Here is a 16,843-nt window from a genome sequence, read left to right on the forward strand (position 1 = left end):
GTATGTAATTAACAGTTTTGTACAAGTAATACAACCAGAATTAACTTAAATTACTAATTACGGTATATAAAATTAGTTTTGTCTTTATTATTATTTTTGTAGTGTGTGTGGTGTGGGGGGGGGGGTGGCTTGTTTATATTATGTACATAGACTCTTTCAAGTGAACCTAACATACCTTTTTTGCTTGTATGCAAATAGTTGTAGTACTAACAATAATGTAGCTTTGGAAGGCAAGTGTTTATCCCAAATGGGACTACATGTGCGCATGATATATGGTGGTGTTTTTTTTTATACACATGTAAATAATGATAATCATATCATATTTTGACATAAGTTGCAGGCAGAGTTTATTTTGAAGGGTACTTACTAGACATCATCACCAGAACATGAGCATTATTAACTCCAAACTGGCTTATTTCACAGTGAACAAAGTTAGGCATAAATTTCAGTATGTACTTATTGCTCATTACACCAAGTTTTATGCAGTCTCATTCTGAAAGTTGTGTAAAATTGTGTTTACTAAAAGAACCTACCACAGTCCATAATTTTTATCACTGTGATAAAAACAAAAGGCAAAATATATATGCCTTTGAGATACAGGAGGTTTAAGCCTCTGCTGATTAATACTTTGCAGTTGCCAGTTGTGCATTTTATGTAATGATGGACATATAGAGTGTGGATAATGTGTTTCTAATACCTCACATGTTCAGAAATAAATCTTGACAAATTTTTTAACATAATTTTCGTTTATATACAGCTGAGCTTGTTTTGCAAGCTCATTCATATGTACTTAGTAACATAAAACTAAATTATCTTAGTCTTAACTTATAATTGTATTGAAAATTTGTTTATTGAACTTGTTTTATAGGTAAATGAAAAATTATATATAATTTCTATTCAGAGTATAATATTGAAGCAGTCTTGAGCTTGAAAAAATAGCCAAGCAATTTTAGCTTTGCTGACTGATTCTTGTAGTTGATCAGCAGTTTTAAACATTCTTTGCTGGTTATTATGTCAAATGGTACCATAAAGTGAAAACAATATTAATTAATACTATCCGTGACACACTTTTTAATCTTATTTTCTGTCCTACTTCTTTTTCTTGTGTTTTTTGTATATGAAAGTGGTTTGCATGTTAAATGACATTGCAGTTCTTAGATATTTTCAGGGGAGTGGTACAAGTTGGAAAACCATGAACATTTAAATATCGTAGTCAAGTTCAAAAATACTCACTAGTCATCAAGCTCTTACCAGAAAAGAAAGACATGGTTAAATGTATATGTAGTTTTGTTACCATTTCAACAGATACAACTTGTTTTATACATGACATATTCATGACAGTAACTACTTTTAACTGAGAACTAACTGAATATCAGATGTTTTTCTTTATAAAACTTTATATTTTAACTATTATTTTTTCTACCCTAACATTAACTGTAGAGAAATCACCAATGTACTATAAAATGAAAAGTTGAAAATTATGAAATGTATTGAACAATATCTCTATTTGCTTCTTATTTGAATGGACAATTTTGCATAATTAATGGTCTTCACAGTTTCAACTGTTAACCTTTTCATAGCAATAAATTCACAGTGATAGATCGTTAGCATGTATCATAAACATCACAAGCAAAGTGAATGATGACCTACATGATCTTTGCCAGTGCAAATTGTAACTTTGCTGGGCCTCAGTTTTTTCACTAAGTTACTGCTTCAAGTAAAATTTTATGTAGCTTTAAAATGTGTGTCTTAAAATGTAAAAGATATATGAGGCACTACAACAGAATGTCCTGCCCCCCAATGGTACAGCGGTATGTCTGCGGACTTACAACGCTAGAAACCGGGTTTCGATACCCGTGGTGGGCACAGCACAGATAGCCCTTGTGTAGCTTTGTGCATAATTAAAAACAAACAACAGAATGTCCAAAACCTTCTATAATTTAACTGGTTTTCTAACTAATCTTTAAATGGGTTAAAAAAATTTTGTTAGTTTCTCAAAGCTGAACTGAAAATGGTTACATGTAAGCTATTTGATGCAAATGTCTGTATCTGGATTCCAAAAGAAATAATTATGATAAAATTCTATTTGACAGGAAATTGCTCTTTCTATATATTATAAACATTCCCATGAGATGTGGACACATGATATAGATAACTTCATTCAAAATTATGATAAAATGGGAGAAGCTTCACTGGTGGTGTCCAAATAAGGTAGGAGGTTCACACTATATATTCTGGTCTGTCAGTATTTTGCATATTTTGACCCTGCAGTGCACATATGTGACTTTTTGTGAATTACTCGTGAAATTGAAAAAACCATTGTGAAAGGTTGATTTAAAGCATAGAAAATGAATGTACACACTAAGGAAGCATCAAAAGATGGTCTTATGAGTCCTATTACTTGCAACTGCAAACTTAAAAGGTGTTTTAAGTGCAGTAAATGCAGTTGATGTGTATTTAGCCATAATGTGATATCCTCTGAAAGAAAGTTATATAAAAAAATAAATCTTCCAATAAGTGTTTCCAAAAATAATACAAAGAAGACTAGAATGAAAGGTAGAAAGTTTCTTCTGCTTTTCCTTATTCAAAGCAAAAGCTGCTATTGTTTTGGATTTTAAAGATGAGGATTCAAATACTAATTTTTGAATATTGGCTGACAAACCTATTGTCATTGAACATGCTTTTTAGATGGATGTCTGGTATTGTAGTCAAGATGATACTTCAAAATAAATTGATGCACTGAAAATTCTCTGAGGCAGCCTTTTGAACTTTTTGATCTTTTTCTTATATTGTATCCAGCTGCTTTAAATGAATTGAAGGGGGATTCTTTAAGGGAAATTAAATTTATGTTGGAAAACAGCAATAAAATTAAAACTGACAGAAAAGTTTATGGAATGTGAAGCTGCTGCAAAGAAAAACTCCATATCTAAAACTAGTCATGGGGTTGCAAACCATTGCAAACACTTTTCAATATCTAAGGAAGGGCATCAAACTAGACAAAAGTTTTCAGAAATTGCTTGCAGGTGAAGTGATGTAAGTGTTTGAAATGTATAATACACGTTGGGATATGAACATAAATGTTTCTAGAAGTTTTGAACAAACTGACATTGGACAGTGCAGCCATGTAGAGCCACTGGTTATGTAACTGGGGTATTGGTCAATGATACAATGGTTACCATGTGAAAGGTTATTGAAAACAAGGCTAATGTATCCTCAAAACAAAGAAATTCTGGAAAAAGATTGGGTATGTATTGCCAGAATTTTCTAAAATGTTTCTGCAGTGACTTTGAACTTTTAATGTGAGTGTTAAATGCATTGCAGTGTGAATGGTCTTCACAAACTAGAATGAATAAAAACACAAGAATACAGATAGCTTGGTTTCCAAATCTTGTTTCATGCTCAACAATGACATTGTTGAGGTTTGTTTTGTATTAAATGCAACTATTCTTTGGCAAAAATGAAGGTCCCCTTGAACCATAGGTTAACAACCTTTAACCTTTAACCATAGGTTAAAGGTTGTTAATCAACAAAGGGACGTATCAGAATTGCATCATAAACTTGAAACAGAGTTTAAAAAAAAGACTTGATACTAGTATTATTGTAATCAACTATAAGATGAAATTTGAAGCTACATGTTTCAATGAAAAGATAACAAAAGGTTATTTAAACAGAGAGAGAAGTTGACAAGGAGTAGTGATAACAATATTATTCGTGGAATGTAGAAGTTGAGAAAACTGTTTGTCACAATGTATACCATGATGATGCCTTAGTAGATGACAACAAACAAGATGCTACTCAGTTTTTCTTTAATGAGTCCATCCTCATGTGTATGAAATTTGAATTACCATCCATATAAAAAAAGTTGTGTTGCAGAATGTAACACAAAATGTTATCTGAGCAAGGAGATCTTGCCTTCATTACATTTTTCAGTAAGAAATGGAATAATAACTATTTAGTTTATCAATACTAAAATCTAAGATGACAGTTCATCCATTTTACAACCATTTTACCACGTTGTACAAATGGATTCATAGCTGGACAAAGTTTGGTAACAATACGATTACTGCATTGCAATCAAATTTGCAGCATGTAAAGGAATAGAGTCAATGTATCAAAGGTATTTTAAGCTATTTCTATAATGGAACAAAAATGTTGACCAAATGAGTGATGCAAAATTTATTTACCAAAGTGAATTTGGAAAAGGAAGCGATGACTTGGCAGCTTTAGATGAATACTTATATAATGTCACAAAATTTCAACTTCAGTGCTTCTTTTATTAACATATCAACAATGATATTTTTTGCTGACTATAAATTGAAGGAAAAAATTCTCTGGATTTAGGATATTCTGGAGAAGCTTATCAAGTCACAATAGAAACCTGTAAGAAACAACTTTGGTTGTAGATGTGAACACTGATGAAGAGAGCAGTAATTAATAAGAGGTAATGCAAACTTCATGGTGCTTCCCAGAAGTACTCTTATAGTGGTTTATTATTAAATATTCGAATAATTCCACACAGTGCCTTGTAACCCATGCATAAAAGCTGGACAGATCACATCATTGAAGATACTGCAATTGAGTGATAAGAAACAGGAATTAAATGCTGTCCACTGTAAAATGAATTGCTATACAGTTAGAGCACTCAGTGGCTTTGAACATTAGATATGAAAATCAAGAGATGTATGCTGAATGTGAAGATTATAAAATGCCTAGAGCATTGGAAGTTGGATGGGCTTGTTATCCAAGAATGGACAATCTTCTGGTGGTAAAGAATATATCCAGTTATTGTGATCCAGTAGTGAATATATTCGAGCAGGGAGCAAAAATGTCATCAGAAACGTTTGTGGCAGTTATTATGTTTGAATAAGTTGTGATGAAATACACAGATATGATTTACTGAGTTCGAGATCCAAATGAACAAAGGAGGTTGTTGGATTATAGAAGGGGAAAGCCTTAGAACCCAATCTATTGAGAAACAAGGAAGAAAAGGAATGGATTCTAAATATGAGCAAGTAATTTTCTGTTCACTTGATGTTGAACCAAGAATAAAGCCTCAATTTGTTTTGCTTAAGTGGCACAGTTGTAGATGGATTTCTAAGTTATTGTCAAGTTAAATCTAAAATAGCTTACATGAAAACAGCCAGGTAAAATTATGTTTGATTTGTTGCTGTATCTGAGATATAAGAACTAATTCATCTTGAAGCTTATACATTTTCCCCTCACTAAAATATTTTGTAAAAGACATCACATGTACTTTTTAAGTGCTGTTATTTAAATACTTCTGACTGTTGCTTGTGCTGAAATGTCTAAAGTTTCTGGCCATGTTTACACCAAAAATAACAGTGAACTGTCATCAAAATATGTCCTTTTTGACATGCAGTTTATAAGTTCCAGTCTTTGTGGAAATAATACAAAAAGTTAAAAATTAGCACTTCCAAATCTAATGTTGTGAAAATTTACACTATATTTTAATGATTTTGCTAGGTTCAGTACCAAATTCAGAGTTAAGCAGATGATCATAGAAGTGGATGTGATATGTGGTTGATATTTAGTAGCATGCCTGATAAGGGATGTTGGTGTAAGAACTGGCTTTCAAGTAGTGTTAATTGAAAAACATGTTGATATTTTTCTTCTTATTTGTACACTGCATGGCATGCTTCTCCCCAAAAAAATTGGCATTTCATCAGTAAACCAGTTAGAAATCAGTCTAATTTTCAGAAATGGTTATTTGGATAATTAAATGTTTCCTTATTAGTATTAATTTTTTTTTTAAATCTTAAGTAATCCTGATAGTTCTTAAGTATGTAAACAAAGTTCATAACCAACTTAACAATACTTAAATATAGAACATTCTAAAAACAGAACAGCTTATTTCTAAGCACTTTAAATTGCTGAGAGATATTTTCAATTTTTTTTTCTTATTATACATAAAAAAGTGGGATGTACTGCTTTAGTTTTTCACAGAAAAGGAAATTATTGTACCAGCACAGGTGTCTAGGTTAGTAGTGAAAATAATATCTCGACCTTTTTCCCTTTCTTATTAGACATTGTTACATGAAAATGTTGTTTAATGATTGGGAGGATCCATAACATAAGTACTGTTTCATCAAGGCTGCAGTAAAAAACAACAACCCTGTCCTTGTTTTTATGTGTGTTAAAACAAAGAAAATTTACACCTCCCCTCTTACAAATACACATATATGTACCTGTAGATTTTGGCAGTGAAGCATAACAGCCCCAGCAGAGCTATGCTGGATTCTTTGGTTACTGAGCAATCTTGAACATGTAAATGCTGTTTCAACATGTATGTAATTTTTAGTAATGCATTTATATTTCTACTTCTACAGATGTATGGCATTTCAAATTTGGAAATACTTTTGTAACTTATAAGGTGGTCTGTACCAATCTCATTTTTTCTGGAAAACATGACATAGCATAGAAAAATTGCTCTTGGACCATTTTTAATTAAACTGGAGAAGGAAGATACATTTTAGTATCATTTGCTGTATTTAACTTTTGGTTTGGTTTTTATCAATGATAAAACCATATTCTTTGTTTCAAAAATTTGAGTTAATCATAAGTGACAGAATTGAACAAGGCATTATATTCCATGAGACTACTTTTTTCAAACAAAGTACCTAGCCACAAATGTTTTTTTTTTCTCATTCCACCCTATACAGTGAAATAACATTTTATTTTTCTGTTTGTTAGTTGAATGAGTGTTGATTTTATATCCTTAGTTTTGAATACTACTAGATAGATTGTAATGAACATATACACATTAAATTCATTATTGTTATGATGAGTGTTTACCATGAGGCTATTGAACATGAGTTGTACTCGCTTGTTCTGTGGATTATTGAAAAACTGTAATAATGTAATATAAGGGAAAGAATAATTATCAGTGAGTGTATATATGTCATATTAGAAAAAATCAAGAAAGCAGTTTATTCAAGATAATTAAGCAGAACCTAACTAATAGAATTTTTTGAAGTACATAGACAGTGTGATATCCAAAGTATTATTGATTTAGGCATTACAGTATGTTATGTGCTAGCCAAGAAACTTTAGCTATTTTATTCAATGTACTTTCCATTCTTTCTTTATATGCAAAACTGCCCATAGTGTTGAACTGTGCATTAAAGAACATTTATCTGTAAACTTCACTTAAGAGCCAAACCTAACAGAGAACATATAATTAAAATATTTACCTTTTTCAGTGTTTCAAGACCTCTCTTATGTGAGTTTTAGAAGTATTATTCATCTAAAATGTACCAAAACCTTTGATTTTCTTTCTTTCCTATTTAACTATTTTTGTAATGAAAGTTGTCATTTTTTATGACGTTATATTGTAAATTTGGTAAATAGGTGTAACAATTTGATGTTATTATTTAAGGATGTGTATGACTATATCTCATGAAAGAATGGGATCAAAATTTCTAGGGGTATTAGAATAACAAAACCAAGTACTTAACCAAATGTTTGTAGAGTTCTTTAACTTGTATCATATAACAGTTGAATCCAAAAATGAAACATAAAAAGTAAGAAAAAGACCAGGAAAGAAGGTTCTGGAAACTATTGTGGATGAAAAAATTAACATAATTTACTGAATAAGAAAAAATTACAGTATTTTTGTTGAAGGGGCAGTGAAATTAACACAGTATACATTTGTTAAGTTCAGTGTTCTGCTGAAGCCATTACTATCAAACTTGCATCTATTCAATAAAATACAAGTACAACTGAAGACAATATTAAAGAGAATTGAGTTGTCACAGGAACAATAAAAAAGGCTTCACAGTCAAATCACCAGAATGTTATTCAGCTAATGTTAGATTACTTCAGACAACAGCATTTATCTACTTTAATCACAACTTTACCTCTTAGACTGCAGTTACTTCCAAATCTAGATGGAATAATCCAATAAATTGTAGAGCATTTCTCTTAAAAAAAAGGGGTTCATTTACGAGAAAACAAAGCATTTTCAAAATTACGAAAAAATGTGTTTCAGTAAAATTATCTTCGTTAGCAAGAACTTTATATTTTTGGCTACAATCAATAAAAAATCAAGTTTTTCTCAAAACCTTATTAAAATCCTGTGATAGTGTTAGCTTGCTTAAAGGGTAAAGATCAGCCAGGAAAAATACACCTGATCACTTTTCTTTAGAAAATCAAACTGATTGCTAAAGCTACTTGTTTTACAACCAGATGTTATCTTTGAGGATGAGGAACTGCTCCCTTGGATGAGGTATGGAGATAAATGATATTTACTGCAAATTATAACACATTTATAGTGAAACAAATGCTTATTGTACTGCAGTGTACAATTGATTATGTGGAATGAATAACTGTGTGTTAAACTTAACCTTAAACAACTTCCTTATACGTGATTAAGAACGCGAGGATGAGCTACTTGTGACAATTTATGTTACCACTATCGGAAGAAAGGCATTGATACCTGTTCCCGTAAAAATAAAAGTAGTGGTTGAAATATTGTAGAACAAAAATATCTAGAATCTTATATAAAGGTTAATACTACTGGCTTATACATTTAGGATCAAGAAAAGAGAAACTTTCATAGTTTGAAGTAGATTGTTTATGAAACTAGAAGAATAAATCATGTAAAAGGAAGAAAGAACAAACTTGCTGCTAGTGGACTAAAGTTAAGTCTTTAAATCATCACTACCTGCCCAATTTCTGCTGAATTTGTGAAGAATGTAACAGGAAACAAAAAAAACTGATCTTTTGTTTGAATGTCAAGACACCTTTTAAATAGACAACTATTTATAACTAATAAATAAATGATATCGGTGAGTTTGAGATTTAGCATGTGTCTGTCAATATCTGAGAGATCTACCTATTTCCAAGTAAAAATTTTCAAAAGAAATTGGAATTTCTTAGATAGCAGGTAATAACAGAATAAAGTTTTCTTTCTTGTATAGCATCCTTTATGTTTGTAAAGAAGGATAGATCAGTTCACTGCTGCAATGGTTAAGGAAGATGATTGATGTCACAAATAGGATGGCTGTTTCAACTCTGAACCTAAATCTGCATTATTCATGTGATGTTTTTATTGGCTCTTTGGATTGTTAGTAGAGTAACTAAAGTTAGTCAATGAAGAAATTACATGATATCAACATTGACAACTCCAGGTTTCAGTATGGGTATAGTCTGGCTAAATAACTCAAAGAAAACTAAACATATTTTCTAAAGACTCAATGCTGAGAAAACTTGTTTGGAGTTTTAAAAATCATCAGTGTTGTTATCCCTTGTTTGAAAAGCAGAGGTAAAAATGCTAAAGATTGACTGACTGTATAAATATAATGGCCAAGAAAACAACTTGTTGGTTAGCACTTTAAGTTACTGTACTTGGTGAGAATTCTTAAACCCTATTTTCACAACTCATGTTGAGGCACAAAATTTCATTGTGTGAATTCAGCTTAGGAAAAAAAAAAGAACCATATACTCTAAAAAAGAAACTTCAAGGGGTCAGAATCCTCAAGATAAAGTATTTCCCCCGATGGTATTTTCGAATCCCCGTCCCACCTAACGTGCTTGCCCTTTCAGCCATGGGTGAAGGCTAGCAATTTGTGCAAAATTAAAAAAAACAAAACAAAAACAAACTCATGGTATTAATATATCATCAACATAGATAGGGGGAATTTTGTAGACTGGTTTTTATTCTTGTAAAAGTTTAGAGTTTTAAAATTTGATAATTGGGATAAATTATTCAAGGGGCTTCATATTTTAGAAAAGGAGTAGTATTTTCAATTTTGTGGCTTATTTTTATAGTATTGGGTGCATTAATTGTCACATTTTTCTATTGTTGGTTTGGATAGCCATTACAGAAAGTTTCTCATGGCAAATTTTACAGTTTTCATACTGATAAGTACATTCTAGGTTTCATAAGTTTAGAACAAATCAGTTTTAAGGTTTTGTATTTACTATTATAACATCTCTATCTGTGGTATCTTCTGAAAGCATGTTCAGACATGTCAGTAGTAAATTAATTCATAAGCATAATTTTCAATAAGGCATAGTGAACACGGCAAAGGATATGGTGGGCATCCTGCATTTGGAAGCAAGTTCCCAGCTACTCTCTTGTTTAGAGGAAATTGATTCTTCTGGTAAAAACTTCCCAATTTTTCAGATTTTATGCTTTTTTTTTCCATGATAACATCTGATGGGAAATTACTGTTTTTTAAAATATTATTTTTTTTTTTGAAAATTTCAAATCCTTGCTGAATGTGTTACTATACCATTAATGATTCTAATACTGCTACACTATTATTTACTAATAATTTATGTGGATTATTTTAAGAAATACACACAATTTATTATATTACAGTTTAGTCTGATAATTTTTGGTTTCTTTTGTTAAATGACTATTATTGTGGTATTAGTGGTATTTAATATTCTTGTTGTATTTATTATATCAATATAAAAAAACAATAGATTTCTAGCATCATGATTACTAAGACACACTGTTGGCATGTGGAAATGAAATAAATATTTCTTGCATAATTAATATAAAAACCAGCTAGGTAGCTAATTTTGGAAAAGTTAAAACATATCTCCTTTAAAATCCTTCAATTTGTGTGAACTAGTCCTGTTTTCATAACACAAAGTCTTAACTTGAAAGAGTTCTTGTGTTTTTCTGAGCTTTACATACTTTCTGATCATAATATATCATTGAAATGTCAAACTATTTGGACCTTGAAATTTTTAGCGTCATATAATTTCAACTGAAAACGATTAAACCATTGAAACAGCATTTTTTTGGTGTAGAATTGTTTTGTTTTTTTATCATCTACAATAGTTATAAAATTTACTTTATGTTTTACCTTATAATCAAGTTGGTGAGTGTAAGTGGTGTACTGGTAAGTGTAAAACCAAGAGCGTGCATGCAGTGAGAAGGCTCTTGATTATGGAAGGTTGACTGAATAAATATTTTCCTGTTCTTCATGATGGTTGTCACATACATAAATATTTTTCGAAAAAGTAAAAATGTTAGTAGAGAAATTTTATCGGATTACTTATAACCGCATTTTGAAGAAAAAAAATGACACTAATGATTGCACAGTGCGTAATTTAATCCTTTCGTTTTGCGGTTCCTATAGCTACAGTTTTCAAGTTCCCATGGAAACCAAATAATCGAAATAATCACACACGTAAATATTTGTGACGTGTATAGTTGCATGGTGAAACAAGTAAAATAATTAAAATGAATGTATGCTATAATAATAAAATAACCCCAACTTACAAGACAATTGTTCCTGTAAATTCCAAGGTTACCGAGTTTGTGAATAAACTTAGAATCTCTTGGAGATTAGTTATTTTAAGTTGCTTGAATAAAGGAACTAATAGTGAGATAAATGAATGTATGTCTTTTAGTCAGTCATTAACATACACGATATACACACAAATTATAACTTACCACTTTCCAAAAGGTATGTTGTTTTATTTAATTCAATAATGTTAGAAGACATTCAAGTTACAAAGGCCTCAGTTTGTTGTTGTTTTTTATTCCATTGTTGTTATTTAAAGGCAAATAACTACGATTATAATACACTTACATTTTATGTTGACACCTTTTAGAGGTGACGTTTTTGTATGAGCAAAAAGTAATATTTCCCAGTAACATTAATTTGAAGTTTCAAATTAAACTTAATTCAAAGTTCGAGCATTTGTGTTTCGATTAGTTGTAATATTGTTGCTGTATTTAGAAACCAACAATTTATATTAAATGCGCCGTTTCTAACTTCAGGAAATTGTAATAGTTTATTATCACTAGTATCGTTTGTTTGGCTCGTTTGCTATCGTAACATTTGACGACAATCACCCAGCTAAGGTACTAGTAGAGATAGATCTCTTAGTCAGTCAGCTGTACGTGTTGTCTCCGACCACGTGGCTTGTATGTACTAGGTGGCGGTGGTGGTTGGACACAACAAGCTAGTTTTAAAAAAGCTTTACTTACCATCTCTGAATTCTAACGTAATTGACCCACTTCGTTCTGTGGGAACGTATCTGTTATTTTCTAAACTTAGAGTTATTATTGTATTGTGTGACGGGTTAGACACAATTAGCACGTCGTTTCGTGTAGAAGAAGAAGAAAGAAAAACATACAACGTGATAATTGTTATGTGACCGTTATACAGTATTCATTATTTTTGTTGTCAAATAACACATGAGGCTTGATTTGTGATGAAGAACCACAGCATCACTTTTCTCATTACATAACCTTTAATATTTATTTTAATGTGTAAAACATGCGAGATTTTATCCACGAAATGGCAAAAACTGCTGGATTTGGCGGATTGCGAGTTCGCTATCTGAGTGTCAACACTGAGCACGAGTAAAGTAAGCTCCTCCCCTTCAGTTCTCTTGTATGCCATTCAAGAGTTCCCCACCAGTGCACGTGCATTCTTGATCGTAATGGTGAAGAGTCGATGGCGATTTTCCCATCTGTTCGTATTACGGTGGTCCATTGCTGTGTCCACGCTGCCTGAGAACTATTGTTTGCGTCCACTTATTGTTCCTTGATCACACTGGAAGAACATGAGTCATTGATAGTTTATTTGAGGGTCTCAGAAGTTTGATGTCGAGTTAAGAGACATTCGTATAGACTATGAGAGCAGAATTCGTTGTTAGTGCAGCTGGTTTTTGTAGTTATACAAAGCTTTTTTTCTTGTATATTTTAGCTTCCAGGTTAAACTTATCATTGGGCATCACACACACACGCAACAATATGTTATCTAACGTCCAGTAGTTGTTGTTTAAACCATTGTCTTTATGCTTTGAAAATTTTTAAATCCTCGATAATGGAATTCAAAGCACGTGTGATATTCTAGTTTTCGTACATGGAGGAACAGTTATGGTTTGTTGCAACGTACAGGAAAATATCAGCTAAAGAACGATTCCTAATTTTTCACTCCACTGGACTTTGCGGTTCCTGACGTCGATGCTTGTTTGACGTTGAAATATACTGCATTTTTCAGGAAGAAATGTACATGTTGAATTGTATTTTTATGAGTCACTTTATGCTGCTTATATAGCGTAAAAAATGTTGGAGTAAAACAACATTTTTGGATAAGGTTTTCTTCGACGTTTACTTAATTTTCGGGTAGGGATTTCTACGCTTTTTTTTTATTTACCGTATGTAGCTTATTTTGGTGTCTAAGTACGATGGCTAAGGTGGAAAACGGCTTTCCCGAGTCACAAGAAAAGGACGATTGTTTAGAGGTGCCGTTGAATGGTTACACGGGTAAAAGTATTTTACAGGGACTCGTATCTGCCAACGGTAGCATCCTATGGGGAGAAGATACCCGATGGATCATGTTGTTCGACAATATGTTGCATATAAGGGAGAGAAACAAGCGTGAACGTTACAGATCTTGTAGTTGCAGCAAAGGTTGGTGAAATACGACACATCTTCCCCTTTCTTTTCACAAGTAATTCCTTAGCGTTGCATAAAAAAATTAATATTTTACGTTTTTTGTTTAGAAGGGACTTTACATAAAAGTTTAATATGGAAAAACCTTCTTAAGTATTTTAACTTATCTTATTGGCTGAACAATGTTTACATTATTTATCTTCGTCACAGTACGGGTATGTTTTAGATATTTATATTTTTTCTGTTGACAGATTAGTGTTAATATAATCTTTCTTCGTTATTGTACGGATCTTATAGATAAGCGTACATTTAAACCTCTGGCGAAATCGTGTTTATGTAATTTATCATTGTAATTGTACGGATCAGCTGAAGGTCTTTACTATTAGTTTTATTGACCAAGTAATGTTTACTATGATTTAACATCATCGTTGTATGGGTCTTTTACATATGCACACCTTTTAATGACGGAATAGCGCTCGTGTAATTTATAAGTTGTGTACCTTGATGGAAACTCCTAACCAAAAATTTATTTTTTTGTAATGTATCAGTTCGTTGTGATGTGTTAGTACAACTACACTGATTTTGCTTTTTCTTGCTCAATGAAAGATGAAAATCAAATAACAACGCAAACTGCATTTCAACTCAATAATGATTTTTTTATCAGACTGAGGGAATAAATGTGACCAGTCAATTAGCGCCCGTATTAGCTAACATTTTTTGTCAAATATGTTAATGATACGTGTGTTGGCTTTCTTTCTGGATAATTGGTTGACAGTTTTTAATATTTTTAAATTCATTACATCCTAACATTTCAGTTACTGGTGGGAATGAGAAGGGATGGGTAATGTTTTCATGGCTACTAAAGTTAACAATACTTTTAAAAGAAAAGCAGTTAGGATAAAAGCATAGTGATCTTTACTTGAATTGGTTGTTAGCTCCTCAGAAGTCTCAAAAAATAGGAATTGTAAAAACTTTATTGGCAATAGGTAAGGTTAATTGCAGTTCAGAAAAAGATGTAGATGAGGAAATATCTGATCTAGGAATAATATTAGTTAAAGTTATATTAGTTAATATTATATTACTTAAGTACTGATAAGGTGACAGAAAATCCATTAAGAAGGTTTGGTTTACTGTACTCCGTATACACCTGACTTGTGAACCACGATAAAAATAATGTGGCAAGAAATAGAAAAGATGGATAAACTTCCAATGTTTGATAGATTTATTATTTTACTAGGAAAATGGTTGAATGCAATAATACAATATAGAATTAAACAACTGTATTTTATAGTGTACAATGTACAGACTGTAATATTTTTATATGGGGGAAACTGGTAGAAATTTAAGCACGAGAATAATGGAACATGGACATGCTTCATCATGTGTTTATTAACATTTTGAAGGTACATAACATCACAGGCCAATTGTTATAAATATTTGCCATAAACCTAATGTTAATAAACGCAAAATAAAATAAGCTAACTTAATAAAAAGAAAACAGACTTATAATAAATAAAGTGCAAGGAGTAAGTTCATATTTACGTCGTTAAAGTCCAGGTTATGCTCACGACGTTACCATTGGGTGCATTCAGTATGTTGTTTGTTCAATTATGTAAAGTACTTGACGGTTATACGTTAACGTTAGCTTTATTGCATTTGTTCTAAGTTTTCAAGACAGACAGTAACTTATCTGGACTTATCAAGTAATGGAGATTTTTGGTCATAATGTGATATAAGTAAATTTTATTGTTATTTGTTACTGACAAGCACGTTATGCTAGTTTAACAGTAAATTGACAAACAACGATATACGAGCATAATTAAGTAGTTTTATTTTGGAAACACACTACATATTTCGACAGAACAATTGTTTGTCACTTTACTAGCTTTATTGCTGTTATGATGAGTGTCAGTCACCGTGTTCAACTGAAAGTGTATTACCAGCTACTCTTAATATGTTTGTGAAAATAACCCTACATTTTCCTCGTGCTAGTCCGAGATTTATCCCTACATTTTTTTCTATATCTGGCTGAAAATCTGAATATAACGAGATTTATAAAGTATGCGTTATTTGATGATATGGCGCTGAGATTGTGTGCTTTGTTTAAAGATATTTGAATATTTTTGAGTGTTTTTATAGTGTGTTTGATTTTATTTTCTCCTTGCTACCAGCATACTGAGTAGCACGTTTGAAGTATCAGTGTTGTTCCCAACTAGTTAAATGTGGGTCTGCATATATCTTTCCGCTTCTAATAGACCAAGTGTAAGTGTATGTACATTGTTTTTGAAGCATTTCTGTCGAGATGTTAAAGAGTTCTCTAAAAACCACTTTCGAGAAAGAAACGTGTTAAAACCGCGTAAACTCTAGGGCAACCGCAGTAAAATCATTTTGAGGCTAAAATGTGATTTTATTAGAGCTTGCGTACCATTATGAGCCCTCAAGAGTTTTTAACTGAAAAATAAATGCTAGTATATTTGAACAAAGGGGATCTTGAAACGGAACGAGGAGAAGGGGTCGTGAGTTCAAATTCACGTCGGTTGCGCTTTTCAGGCCTATGAAGCTGAGCAGAAATATTAAACAGATGTTGTTGTTTTTTCCTGTACCTTATTAGTACACTGACTTTAGTTTATAATATTTCATTATATCATTATTTTATTAATGAGGACCCAGTTGAAATATACAGTTTTAATTAAAAAACTTTAGTAGTCTGTATATCGTACTTGGGTTTTAAATAGATATGTTGCTTGTACTTGAAGCTACCACGGGATCCTTATGCTGTAGTAATAACATTGGAGGTAAGTTGTTTGTACTTGGGCCCAAACTTGGCCGGACCGATTACGTTTATTGCATACCAATTCTTCTCGAAAAGTGTGGTTACTGTGTCACGGGATAGCATATTTTTTTATTTTTTTTTTACCTTTTCCCCTTAAATCATCAAGTATGATTAATTTAAAACAAGAGGCATGGGTCCTCACGGTATTTTCGTACAGTTTTTGACAGGCAACACGCAATAAGGTTTTTTTATATTTCCCTGCATTCCAACCGTAAAGCCGATTGAAATGAACTTGACACACATTTTCTCATACTGTTCTGAAAATGGCATGATACAGTCGTTATTTCCTGTTTGTATGATTTTTTCATTTAATGATCACTGTCTGAAACCAGTAAAGTCGAACTGGACTCCATTTAATAGACATGTTTTTCACAATAAATAACAGGCCCGGCATAGTTAAGGCTCTCGACTCGCAATCTGCGGGTCGCGGGTTCGAATCCCCGTCACACCAAACATGCTTACCCTTTCAGCCGTGGGGGCGTTATAATGGGACGGTCAATCCCACTATTCGTTGATAAAAGAGTAGCCCAAGAGTTGGCGGTCTTACACTGCTAAATTAGGGACGGCTAGCGCAGATATAGCCGACTTGTAGCTTTGCACGAAATTCAAAATAAGCATAC

The 16,843-nt window shown here is 32.1% G+C and overlaps 1 protein-coding gene across 5 annotated transcripts in view; it reads left to right on the forward strand.

Annotated features, from left to right (window-relative positions):
• The window catches only part of LOC106458405 (CLIP-associating protein 1-like), a 217,305-nt gene that overhangs the window by 81,814 nt on the left and 118,648 nt on the right, over positions 1-16,843 (forward strand). Inside the window, exon 1 of one of the 5 annotated variants that reach the window (XM_022384733.1) lies at positions 13,168-13,408. The exons of the other annotated variants lie outside the window; for them this stretch is intronic. Within the exon in view, the coding sequence (XP_022240441.1) occupies positions 13,183-13,408 (226 nt within the window). The 5' untranslated portion in view covers positions 13,168-13,182. Of the gene's footprint in view, positions 1-13,167; positions 13,409-16,843 lie in introns of those variants that run through there. 5 annotated transcript variants of the gene reach the window in all.

Source organism: Limulus polyphemus, unplaced genomic scaffold (assembly GCF_000517525.1).
Source record: "Limulus polyphemus unplaced genomic scaffold, Limulus_polyphemus-2.1.2 Scaffold22, whole genome shotgun sequence".
Classification (NCBI taxonomy): domain Eukaryota; kingdom Metazoa; phylum Arthropoda; class Merostomata; order Xiphosura; family Limulidae; genus Limulus; species Limulus polyphemus.